We start from the raw sequence: 12,687 nt of genomic DNA on the forward strand, positions 1-12,687 counted from the left end.
AAAGCCTCTCTTACCAGTAAAACAAAAATGGTACTGTGTCTCCAAAAACACCACTTCTTTGAAATTGGCTTAACTTAACAAAGAAGGGGAAAAGACATTTTAAGAAGATGAGAGAAATCAGAACTATCTATTCTCTAATGAAAAGTAGGTTTGGAGAAAAGAAATCGCTTTATCTACAAAACGTGCTGGAAGTGTTATTTCTGTTTTGCTGAATAAAAGGTAGGACAGGACAGTTGTTCACTATTGGATAAAAGTTATTAAAGTTCATGATAGTTTGCTATACTGTATAGCAAAGTTTAATTTATGTATATATATATATATATATATATATTCCCAAGCAATTGATGAGCACCATTGTCAGTTTTTGTGTTCTTTTTTTATGTGCATTATTAATAAAATTTGACACGAAAAATTTAAGTCTTAGTTTAATTTTATGAAATGCACATTTGCATATTCAGCACATTTAATGAGCGGTTATGCTATGTTGTCTTGTTATCAAGACCTCTTCTGTTTGATTGAAATTGTGTCCTGTACCTTTAAGACGCTGTTCAGGGTGGATCCAGCCGCTGCGTCTGACGCTCAGGAAGTGGATTAAACCACCAAAGATTCCCGCAGATTCGATAGCGATTGTCCCATTAGTTTAACAATTGTTTAAATGTTTCTGGATTATATTTGAGACGATAATGCTGAATGGTTGCGCTCATGAAATTCACCAGAGATATATGCAGGCTGTTGGGACTCGGAAGCGGTAAGTAACGTTCTTCGTTTCAAAACTTTATGAACTTACCACAAGTTTGATCCCGAAAGTGATAAGATACATGTGTCATTTAAAGTTTTTAATACAGCTAAAGCGGGATTAATTGTATGTGTATCAGTAGTAGTCTATATTGTTATTTTTTAATTTATTTTTTGTGTCGAGGATCAGTTTGAGTACGTGGTCTAACAATAAAAGTTCCTTTCTTCCCAGTTCCACCCTTTCTCGCACTTCTTCCAAGTTTGCGTAGTAAAAAAAAACTGTAGTTACAACTAAGTCAGATTTTCACGAAGTATTGAGTTTATGAAACAAATAACGGGGAATCTAACAATGAAAAGTTCAACGTTATACATATTAAGCAAAAGTGAGTTTATAAAATTGACCAAATCGAATTAAAATGCATTTTCCGGTTTTGTTGGTATGACAACAATGCTTTACATAGGTGGCAACTGCCCACAGTACATTATTTAAGCATGAGGTTATGTTTATGCCACGACCATAGTATCTTCCTCTTTTTCTTTGTTTCCGTTTGTGTTAAATTTCCTTTCATTGCAGGCTGTAACATGTTAGTTAATGTGCTTGCTGTTAAAGTTACATCAGAGGCACCTGAGCATCCCGAAAGACCTCTTTCAACACAAACCGTTAATAACTACAATTTTTTTCCCTAGTTTTATTCCTACTTCAAATGTCAGATATTCAGATTTTCACTTATCTGTGTACATGCTAAGTCACACCAGAGGGCAGATTCCATATTTGTCCTCTGTTTACTGCTTGTTTTGAGATGAAAAGCTGATTTTTCACAGATGTCTAAACTTTATAGACTCAGTTTCTCCCAGAAACAGCTGTGCCTTGCAGCCACTTACTTTGTTGTTGGAAATTGTGCCAGCATGTTATTATACTGTTGTGCAATCACCTATGTCTCTTGTGACTTGTTTTATGTGACAAAATAACATAAAACACGTTAGATATGTTTAATAGTGTTTGTTTTAATGACGATGTTACATTCTCTCTTAATCTTTTGAGAAGGAGTAAAAGGAGGGGGGGGGGGGGAGAGAAGTGAATTTGATTTCTCTTTAACACAACAGACTGTGATGATAGACTGTTATTTTGCATTCCTGTGGAGAGAGCTCACCTTTCAGCTCAAAGCTAATTTAGGAAGATTCCTCAAAGAGAAGAAACAAAGACTCTTGTTACTTTTGTCCACCATTTTTCTAATCATTTATGTGCTAACAGGACATTCTGTCAAAAGAAAGATATCACAAAAGCCTGATAAAACCAATAGACATACCAGTGGATGTTTTCTTGACATTTGAGAGCCAGACGCGAACAGTTGGTATTTCCTTGAACTCACTACAATATGTATGTTTCAGATGCATTGTGATAGTCGACTCTTTACTTAAGATAATATTAGTCTGTGACAGGAGTTGTTTGGATTTTGTTGTCTGCAAAGTGGAATTGTGACTTCTTCATTGCTATCTGGATTGGTGACCAGAGCATTTAAATCCTACAGAATATAAATAAAGAGAAAATGAGCAAGTCTAGAGGCTGCTTGTTTTCTTTTTTCCCAGGAGAAAGTTGGTATACAGTGTCTAGAATCTGCATTTAAATACTAAAACTGCAGTGAGCTCACCTATTAGTGCTTCAGCAGTTACTACATGAGTCACAGACCAAGTATGGATTTGTCACTCTGTGGAAATCTTTGCTGAACAAGAGGAAAATTTGACACCACACAGATTCCTCCAAGGTTTTTGCGTCCTTTTGCTTTTTCTTGCTATTGGTCTCCTTCCTTTCGGCGCAAGTCAATGACAGTGTTTTTATTTGGTTTGATCTATGCCCCAACAAACCTTCATGTTTCCCATATTCAGGGCAGTGGCTGTTGTCTCTGTCATATATAACCAAGTTTCCCTGAAACGGCAGTGCCTGAGGCAGCTGTATGTAGTACATAATAGGTAAACTGCTCTATTTCTATATCACTAACAAAAATAAAACAACTTGATTCGGCTGAATCTGTCTCACCAAGCAGTAATCTGTGCAGTTTTATGTCATGTTGAGCATTTCCTGCTTCTTATGAGCTGGCATGATGTAATTCTGTCCCCACCCAATGTTACTTACACTTTCTTGACTTGTCATCAATTGTCAAAGTGTCTAAATCTGCATATGAAGGAGGAATATGTTCATGTACCATCCAGACAACAGGACACTTGTAGAGATAAAAATGGTCTGCCTACTTGTAGAATTTGAAATGTCAAACTACAAATTACAGTGTTAAAGCTTTTCTCTGTTAACATTTAAAGGGGCTGCTTACTGTTTGTTTCTGTATTTGATGGAAACAAAGAAGGAACGAGAAGACTGGGCCATTATATCATAGCAGTACATCCTGTTTCACTTCACGTTTTCTAGAAACCTGTTAAAGTGTACTTTCAGTGTTGGGGAGTTTTTTCCTCTTTTGTGGATGTGGAATAAAAATTTTATTGAGAAGAGTTAGTCAAATTATGATTCAGAGCAGGAAGAAAACATATGTTTGCCATTTATGGTTGAGGTCGCTTTTCCAGTTTTAATTCAAAGAAAAAGAATAAAGCTTCCAAAAAAAAAAAAAACTTTAGAAAATACAAGGCCAAGTAATGCATTTCAATCACCTAATGCATTGTTTTATTTCCATAGGTCCTGCTGTTCAACAGCAGGAGGAGCAGATGGACTGTGGTGCTGCAAACCCTGACCCAAGTCATGATGCCCCTTTGTCACAGGTAAACAAATGGTGTCATCCTGACAGGGCATTAGCAGGACTGTGTGGAACATACAGTCTTAAATGTCTTTGTATTTGTTTAGGAAGCATTAAATGAAGAGGAAGATTTGAGTGAGGATGAGAAGGTCAGACAGAAAGCTGAGCGACGGAGAGCCAAGAGGAAGGTGAGCAGTCAAAATAAATAAACACCCTACAGAAAGTGTTGATTCTTTATTCTTTTATTCAGTAAATGACGGGTAAGATGCATTTTACTTTATTTGTTTCAGCGCCGTCGAAAACGGAAGAAACAAGAGCAGATTAAGCAGAATGACAGTGTTGAACAGGTAATTGAATTAGAAGAACACAATTGCTATTTTCTGTTGCTGTGAAGAGCTGAATGTTTACACAACCCATAATATACAATAGGAGGATGAAGAGGAAGATGGAGGTGGAGAGTCTGAACTGGATGAGAGTGAGTCAGAGGCAGATATCATTGCTGAAGAAGAGAAACAAAGTGCACAAAAAGAGGAGCAAAAGGAAGCAAAGCCAACAGCTTCACACAAGTACGATTCCACTGAGGTCATGGCTGCTGCAGGAATCAAAGGACACCAGAAGACAAAAGCCAGGACCACTGAAGAGGTGCTGACTATACATTGTCTGCTGCTACTTTATTACTTATCTTACAGATCTCAAAGTATAAATTAGCTTGTGTAATTTTTGTGATGAAAGCTTTTGGATCTAAATTGAATATTATCCAACACTATTGTTTGTCTTTCTGTGCCCCACAGGAACCAGAGTGGGATGTGAGCAGTGCCTTCTTTGCTAATGCTGCTAGTCATATTAAACCCAAAGGATCAAGACGCAAGTCCAAAGAAAACAAGGAGAATGAGGCCAAGAGAGAGGTGAATGAATACTAATGATATCATAAGATCAGCTGTTACAGCAGAAGGTCTTGTTCTTCTCATCTTTTTATTGTGGCAGAAGTGTGTTCATCTGGCTGTTCCAAAGTCTGATGAGTTGAAAAATGGACTCTGGACCATGACAGGCTTTAATATTGGGTTGTGCGCGTTTCTGTGTGTGTGTGTGTGTGTGTGTGTGTGTGTACACATTGTAATGAATATAAAGTGATTCAAATACTACATTACTTACAGACAAATGGAACTGACACCATGACTAAGAAAAGTACTTCACTGACAGGTAAGGAATTATTTCTACAGGGTATGCTATATAACCAACATTTTATTAGCTTTTTAACTGAAATGGAATCTAAGACTTCAAGAGAATTATTGATTTTTGCATTCCTTTATGCAAACATGTCACCGAGGTCTGTTGAAGCTTTTGGGCTAGTGTTGCAACAGAACATTTTTTACAAGTATGCTTCATGTCCTGCAGAAAAAGGGATAAAGCTGGTGCAAGAGGGTCAGTATGCACAAGCAGTCAGCATGTTTACAGAAGCCATCAAATGTGATCCAAAGGATTACAGGTATATCTCTGATCATGACTTGTTAGTTATTATGGTACATTTTAGACTGTTAAAACATAATCTTTTTTTTTTATTTTGGAATTTTAAATGACTTCCTCTAGGTTCTTTGGGAATCGTTCTTATTGCTATTACTGCTTGGAGCAGTATCCTCTGGCCCTGGCAGATGCTGAGCGCTCCATTCTGCTGGCTCCGGAGTGGCCCAAAGGATACTTCCGCAAAGGCAGTGCTCTCATGGGCATGAAGGTGGGCACCAGCCACTGTGGTCATAAATAAGTGATTATAAAATAATAAGAGAAATATCTGCTGAGTGACCTTATGATTTAAGCTTGTGATGCACTTTTTGTGTGTTGTAGCGGTACAGTGAGGCAGAAAAGGCTATGGAGCAGGTGCTGAAACTGGACAAAGACTGTGAGGAAGCCGTCAATGACCTCTTTAACTGCAAAGTGCTGCAGTTAATGGTAAATAAAACTGCAAATATAGTAGCAATGTTTTTCCTGTTAAAATGGCAGACATGATTAAAAATGCTTAGCTATTCATTTTAGACACATTTTGTTATAAAGCTAGTCATATTGCCTGCATTCACATGACGTTACATCCATCTCATTAGTTTTGTGTGGCATGGAGTGGTGGCCACTCTAGCTCATTTTAGACAAAAACATGCATGGCAAACGTGTTCTTGATTGCTATAAAAGGCCTCATGTTTGCACTGTTTTGGTTCTTACAATCTTTCAAATTATGAATCTGACTGAGGTTACTTGAGAACTCCTTGTGCAGTAATAAATGAGGGGGAGCATATGAAAAGAAGTTTAAAAAAAAAGGAGGGGGGGTTGTAAACCTTTTATTGCAATCCTGAGGAGCTGAGTCAGAACATACCAGTTTGCCATGATCACTTTGTTAAAATCCCTTTACTTTAGTTGGTTAGGGTCGTTCTTTGTTAGCTTCTGCTAAGTTGTGGTAAGTTAAAGTTCATCGGGTGAAATAAGCCATAGCTGGTTTCTTGTTTACTCATTAAGATTGCAGCTGCCAAGCAAGAAGCTAACATGAGCGTTGAGCTAGTTATTTGCTTCATTTTTCAGAATAGCTTAGAAAATTTTATTATGAAGGCATCATAGACTGGGCTTCAATAACGAACCTAGGCCATGAAATGGTAACTTAGACTTAGAAAATGCTAACTTAGACAAAAAGAAACAATGCATTATTAGTCATGAAAGGTCTTTATACCAACTGCTTTCACCCATTCACACACAAAGAATTTACAGGCTTCCAGTCTTTTTCACATGTTCAACCACTTCATTGTGTAGAAACTTGTCTTGAACTTTAAAGCTTAAGATATTGATAAAATATTAGGTGTATTTATTTCTTCATTTATTTGGGATAAAGTATGAGGATTTATGCCATCAGGTAGCTCAGTCTTTTTACAGTATTGTATGAACTTGCATCTAAACACTGAAAATGCTCAGACATTTGCCGTTTTGGTTTGTTTGACAACCACTTTGTTTACCAGAAATATGTAAACCTACAAAAGTCCCATGGATGAATAAGTTGACATGGTTTGCCTGTAGCTACTTTAGAATTATTCCCCTTAATTTTCTCTTGTATTTTTTGCCAGGATCTTGGTTTTGATGAGGTGCAAAGTGTCATGCTGCTGGAAAAATTTTCAACTGTGCAGGCTGCTCTGGCATCTTGTCCTGATACAGCTAGAGGTTAGACTCTTAATATTTTATGAACCCATACAGTATTTTCTCATTGTAATGTGTGCTAATGCCTTGTAATTGAATTTCTATGCATTCTGGTAATGACACTTTGTTCCGGCAGCTGGGGGCCAAGATACAGCAATTGTGCAACCAGGGTAGGTGGCTATTTGTTTCTCCTATAAAGACACTGGAAAAGTTCTATGGATTTAAGCCAAATAATGAAGAAGTTTTTTTTTAAATTGTATAACTGTGATTGTACCTCTGTTTCAATATCTCTTATATTTCTTTCAGAAGCCCTTGCCCATCTCTTTGGGTAGGAAATGTGACAACTGAGTTAACAGAGAAACACTTGTGGGACCTTTTTAAAATGTATGACCCTAATCTGAGTTAAATTCAGTCCATATAAGCACATTGTTCTTGCACAGGAACATGGAAATCTAATATTGAACCATGTGTTGACTTGTCTGTTCATTGCTTTGCACTGCAGGTATGGTGAGATAGAGAGTATTCGTGTGCTGCATGAGCGATTCTGTGCCTTTGTCAACTTTAAGAATGCAAACATGGCAACCCGTGCCATGGAGAAACTAAATGTAAGTTTCTGTTTACTCACAGTTTTGCTTTTTATTTTGTAAAGACTATTGTTAGATTTGCATGTGTGTTTGCTCTGACAGGGTTATTGTATTGAGAACACACGCTTGGTGGTGCGCTATCCTGACCGTCGCACTCAGAGGGTCTTCCCCTTTCCACTTAAGACCTGTCTTCCTGTCACACAGCAGGCAGGAGCTGCTGCTGGGTAAGAAACACTCTGAAACTCTAGTTCACTGAAATAATACAGTGAGACTTCAGAATTAATGTTTATTACTATGATGATTATTATTATTACTATTATTACTTAATTTTTATCTTTTTTAATTTACATAGGGTATGTTAGAAATGCTTTAATATGTCCTATCGGGATGTGAAATGATGTTGGTGTACTTCTCTCTTTTTTTTTTTTTCTTTTTTTTTTTTTTAGCTTAGAAAATCATGCACCGCAAAAATGAATTTTCAGTTTTTACTTCTATTTATGGCTAATGTGTATCTTTGTCTTTTGCCTCTATATATGTCATATTTCTCTCTGCTCAGTCCTCGAAGACGTGGTCCAGTAAACGGAGACGAGTGTTACTTCTGGAGAACCACTGGCTGCCATTTTGGGGACAAATGTCGCTACAAACACATTCCTGATCAGAAGGGGAAGGACAGGAAACCATTTCAACCTTGAACCCAGTTTAAGCCCTGCCTCTGTGGTGCACAGAAAACTGAGATACACCAACTGTGCCATTGGAGCTGGTATTTACTGAATTGAGATCTCTAGGCTTAAAATATTTGCTGTGGTAGAAAGGACTAGAATAGTAAAGGATCAGAACCAGATGTTGGGCTCTCAGTGAGGGATAGTCGCACATGAGCCACAAAGGACTGAGAGCATGAGGGGTGCTTTTTCAGCCTTCAAGATCAGACTGGATTATATTGCTCAGTAGTTCAAGGGAGCAACAAACCTTCATATTTGCAGGCCTCCAAAGCACATGGCGACTTATTCCCTCTTTAAGGGACACTAAACATCACATCAAAAACCAGCAACATACAATGGAAGTAAAATTAACTTGGGCCACATCAGTAGTTTCGCTGTTATTCCAGGGACCTTCCTTTTTTTAAAAAAAAGAAAGTGTTCTCCAGTTTTCGATATTTAAAAAGTACTTGTTGTTCACAGCTGCTTTCATCTCACATCAGTCTGCAGTTAATCCTGGAGCTGCATTCCACTTGTTCCTGTGCCTGTATCAGCACCAGACCAAAGATTTGCAACTGGATGTACTTGATATTTCAGTACCTCCCTTATGCATTTTTTTAAAACCAATAACATACAGTGATCCAGGGTGCCTTAAAACTCTTCTATGTACCCTTAAGATGATTATAAGTGGGTAATTGGACTAAAGGATTATAAAGTTGTTTAATGCATGGATTAATTGCATATTTCACTTTATTTACCAACTGGCTGCCCTTGTGTTGAGAGATTGAATACACTTATTGGACGTGAGATGAGTTGTGACAAGTTATGGAGACACTAACTGTGATAAATTAAGGGTCTGGTTGAAGAAATGGCAAAACCTGACAAGATTATGTAGCCATGTAAAATCGGCCCTTAACAGAAAAGCTGTACTGCTCGGGTATTGTTTTATCTCACAAGCAGTTTTGAAACTACAGTTTTTGGATCCTGGTTTTCTGGACTGCATGCAATTATCAAGTGTAAAAAGCTTTAGATCTGCAGGCTTCTTCATCCTCCTTTGTGGATTATAAGACTGAGTTTTCAACAATTATACCATCAGCATTTGGATATTCAGTATACATTTACTTTCCAAACTTTTAAGTTTTATATCTATGCAAAAAAGAGGTTTCAGACATACTTGCAGCCACAATGTCTGCCACAAATAGTCACACACAGCAACATTGTTAGAAAGATTTACTTTTGAACCTTTAGAAGCAGTGTTTATTACCTTAGGGCCTCCATTTCAGTATTTCAGTGAGCTAAATGGTTCTGCTTTGAAAATGGCCTCATTCTATCATGTGTTTGGACACTAAAAGTTGCATAACAAGCCCACTGGCATGTGTTTGTATCATCCACTAAACAACAACTACATCTAAAGTCCACACTACGTTCACCAGTAAACTATGCATTACATAGTGAGAGTATTTATTTAGCTATTTATACATTTTTTTTTCTTCATTTTTATAGCAAACTATTTTGAAAACAGATTTTACTTTTCATTTATTTTATGACTTTAACTTTAAAAATGTATGTATCTTAGAACACCCCTCATCTGTTTTTTTTTTTTTTTTAGGCTTTACAAGGCAAACATTAAGAGCCATTTGGTGCAAACACTGTCACATGCTGCACTTCTGCTTTTCTTGTGTTACTTTCTGTCTCGTAGCTAAAACTTGGGAAAAAGGAAGTGGAAACCGAGCTTAAAACTGCTCTTGTTCATGTAACGTACTTGTTCATTTCTTGTTTGACTGGTGCTGTTAAAGATCTCTTTGCAGTACAATAAATTGTGTAGACTTTTATCATTTTTTTTTAGTATAGCATTTTTTAATTTCATTATATGAATATTATAAATTTGACTTTTAATGTTTGCTTTTTTGTTCTTGGTCTCTTTACTATGTTTCAGACTTTTTCGGTCAAATATTTTTCAAATTATGTTCACAATTATAACTTGGACACTGCAATCTTATTTAGTAATCCCACAAATATTTTGCATTACTGCACCCGAAATAAGAATCTTTTTTTATTTAATAAACATATATTGACTATCAATGTCTGAGTGTCTACATAAGTGGGAAGAAAGTGAGAAATGCAGCTTTTTGATTTATTTTATTGCAGTGAAATTTGTTTCTGCACTCCACAAGATGGCAGAGTTGTATTTGAAAGGTTTGTACTGAAATCTCTTCCCCTTATGCTTTGCATATGCACTTTTCATTTTTAATTACCAGGATCCATTATGTTTCTTTAAGTACCTTCTGATGCTCAAAACCCTGACATAGTAAATCAAGGCGGACCAGTCCAGTGTGGGCAGAGCACGGTAACCCTCTCATCATTAGTAGCAGACATTTGTGTGGCCAACAACCAACCAAAGGAAGAGTGAAAAAACTTGAGAAAGAAGAACAGATTCCACCTGCAAATGCATGTGTAAGCTTTGCACTATGTTGCTAAAGTTTATAGTTTACTTATTAAAATGCACATAATTCAGCCTGACAAAACAGCTGCTAAAGAAAGTATTTTTTTTGCTGTTAATCGATAAATGTAATGTGGTAGTATGCATGTAGTAAAGTGTTTGTAGAGTAGAAAATAAATTAAAACATTCAAATTTGAAATGACTTCAATTTGGACAACTTATTGAGCAGTGTGTTCTACCTTGGTCTACAGATTGTGGTACCAAAGCATCCCTCCACTTGATCCAGTCTTGCACAAACTGTTTAAAAAAGATTAAGCTAGTCTGATTTGCTTTTAACCTGTATTATTTTTCAGGGACCAATAGGGGGCAGCTCCACAGCTGGGAAAAAGGTGGTCTCATTAAATGGTGGCTCATGAGAAAGTGACCTTATGTCTCCCTGGATTTAATAACTCAGTAAACATTTTCTAATTAGTTTATAGTCTGAAATTTTAGTTTAGCATTGTCTTAAAAAAAAAAACCAAACAAACAAAAAAAACATAAATACATGTGAGAAAATTATTGTCCAATTTGTCATTAAAATAAAAGATATGGCCTGGAATGCATTAGGATATAACCACAGACTGGAAAAATGGACCGAGTAAAATGGATCTAGACAGAGCCACAGAGGAATTAATATATGTGTTTACACTCATTTTTCTTATTTGGAATTAATGGGGCTAGTGCTAGTCTCCTTTAAGGGAATGTCAGTGGATGAAAACTGTGACAAATGTCTTGAATCCTCAAATGACTATACAATCACATAAAACTAGCCTTTGTGGTAATAAAAACAAGGAGTCAAATGAGTTCAAATTCCCCACTATAAAAGATAAAAGCCACATCTTCTCAGCATCTTTTCAGTATCTCAGTGAATTTTGTACTTGCTCTGTTTCATCTTACATTACAGCTCCAATGTCTTCAACAGTTGGTGAAATCCAGAGTTTTCTACAACCAAAAAAGCTCATTGCTCCTTTGTTAAGAAAGTTGTCAGACTTGCTGGCTGTCTTGTTGAATAGCAAAGTTGACAGTACCTTGTTAATTCATGGTTTATTAGTCAGACTTCGCGTACTTAAGGATTCGGTCTGAGTGAAAACAGGTAATTTGGTTTCATCTTGATAATTTCTGAGGTATATTTTACACAACATTTGAGTCTTTTCTAGTTTTCTATTATTTTTTTTCTTTCTTCTACCATTCGCTCCTGAGCTCTCTGCACCTCTGCCTTTTCAGTAATGTTAGCTTAACACTGGAGCTACATAACACAACTTCTTATGCTACGTTTTAGAATACAGATTTTGTGCAGGATGCAAACGATTTAATACAAATTTGAATATGGTCACCCTATATGTAGCTTTAGTTCTCTGCATATTCCATGAACTCATTTACTCCTATAGACTGTGCAAAGTAAATGCATTATGAAAGCTTGGTGGGATGGCAGTAGGGGTGAGCGTGAGGAGGTGTTGTCATTTGAAAAGGCACTTGTTTATTGTTGGAGAGCATGTATTTATTTCATGCCTCCACAGATTGTGGGTAAGGGCAGAGCCGGGTCGGTTTGCGTAATTAAAGAGGTGGAGAGAGAGAACGCTCTGCCACAGAGACCTGCTTTGCTCAGACAGTCCTACATGCTCTCCGAGCCTTGAAACACACTCTCACTAGTCCACACCCCCACTGTAAAAAAGGAATGACAGACAGGCAGGGACACCTGCCTAGTCTTGTTCTGTTGGTGTGATATAAAAGAATGTATCATAAATTGCAAAATGTTCCACATTTCAGATGCTTTGCATTTTTATCTTTGCACTTTGTTTTCTTTTGCTTTTCCTCTTTTTATGTCTCATTTTTTTTCTGTCGGCCTTTGAGATCCCTCTGATTTGGCCCCGCTAATAGGGGGTCTGGTCTTCCTGCTCTGGTTTACAACTTAGGGAGGGACCACCACCTTGCCACCCAGTCACACCATCACTGAGACACATAAAAATCCCTATTACAGCTTCAAATGGTATATACATATATATATATATATATATATATATATATATATACTCACACTTAGAGTTTGTAATGTTTAATTCCTTTGCATCCAGTTGGAAATCTGCATACTGCCAAGTGTTTTTAATGGTTGTGGCTGAGGTTTAGATTCCTACTTTCCCTGTCATAATTGTCATTTTTCATGTCTATGAATAAACCCTGTTTCCTTAGAAAGGTTTGCTTGAGGTTTACTTGTGAACTGAAATACAGTTTATCAACACAACACCCTGAGGCCAAACATTTCCATTTAGCTAAATTTGTTCCAAATCCTTCCA

The 12,687-nt window shown here is 36.9% G+C and overlaps 1 protein-coding gene across 4 annotated transcripts; it reads left to right on the top strand.

Moving 5' to 3' along the window:
• Window positions 1-574: 574 nt before the first annotated feature.
• On the top strand, window positions 575-10,413 carry zgc:123010 (uncharacterized protein LOC641500 homolog). 4 transcript variants are annotated; one of them, XM_042010260.1, is made up of 16 exons: window positions 575-748; window positions 3,416-3,498; window positions 3,581-3,661; window positions 3,764-3,820; window positions 3,903-4,115; window positions 4,265-4,378; window positions 4,628-4,673; window positions 4,869-4,959; window positions 5,061-5,202; window positions 5,313-5,417; window positions 6,569-6,662; window positions 6,787-6,808; window positions 6,945-7,022; window positions 7,141-7,243; window positions 7,325-7,446; window positions 7,779-10,413. In XM_042010260.1, exons 1-16 carry the CDS (start codon window positions 691-693, stop codon window positions 7,912-7,914), a joined length of 1,545 nt encoding a protein of 514 aa, XP_041866194.1. In that variant the 5' UTR covers window positions 575-690; the 3' UTR covers window positions 7,915-10,413. The 4 variants fall into 4 exon arrangements, with proteins under 4 accessions (XP_041866194.1, XP_041866195.1, XP_041866192.1 ...); XM_042010261.1 differs by having other exon boundaries at window positions 6,948-7,022; XM_042010258.1 differs by having other exon boundaries at window positions 576-748; window positions 6,775-6,808.
• Window positions 10,414-12,687: the final 2,274 nt, after the last annotated feature.

Source organism: Melanotaenia boesemani, chromosome 16 (assembly GCF_017639745.1).
Source record: "Melanotaenia boesemani isolate fMelBoe1 chromosome 16, fMelBoe1.pri, whole genome shotgun sequence".
Lineage (NCBI taxonomy): Eukaryota > Metazoa > Chordata > Actinopteri > Atheriniformes > Melanotaeniidae > Melanotaenia > Melanotaenia boesemani.

Excerpts from the sequence above, each read along its gene's own strand:
- zgc:123010 (XM_042010258.1), top strand. The coding sequence starts at position 691 with ATGGTTGCGCTCATGAAATTCACCAGAGATATATGCAGGCTGTTGGGA. Across the intron at positions 3,821-3,902 it reads AGAATGACAGTGTTGAACAG|GAGGATGAAGAGGAAGATGG; the intron begins GTAATTGAATTA and ends AATATACAATAG. Across the intron at positions 7,244-7,324 it reads GTGCCATGGAGAAACTAAAT|GGTTATTGTATTGAGAACAC; the intron begins GTAAGTTTCTGT and ends TTGCTCTGACAG.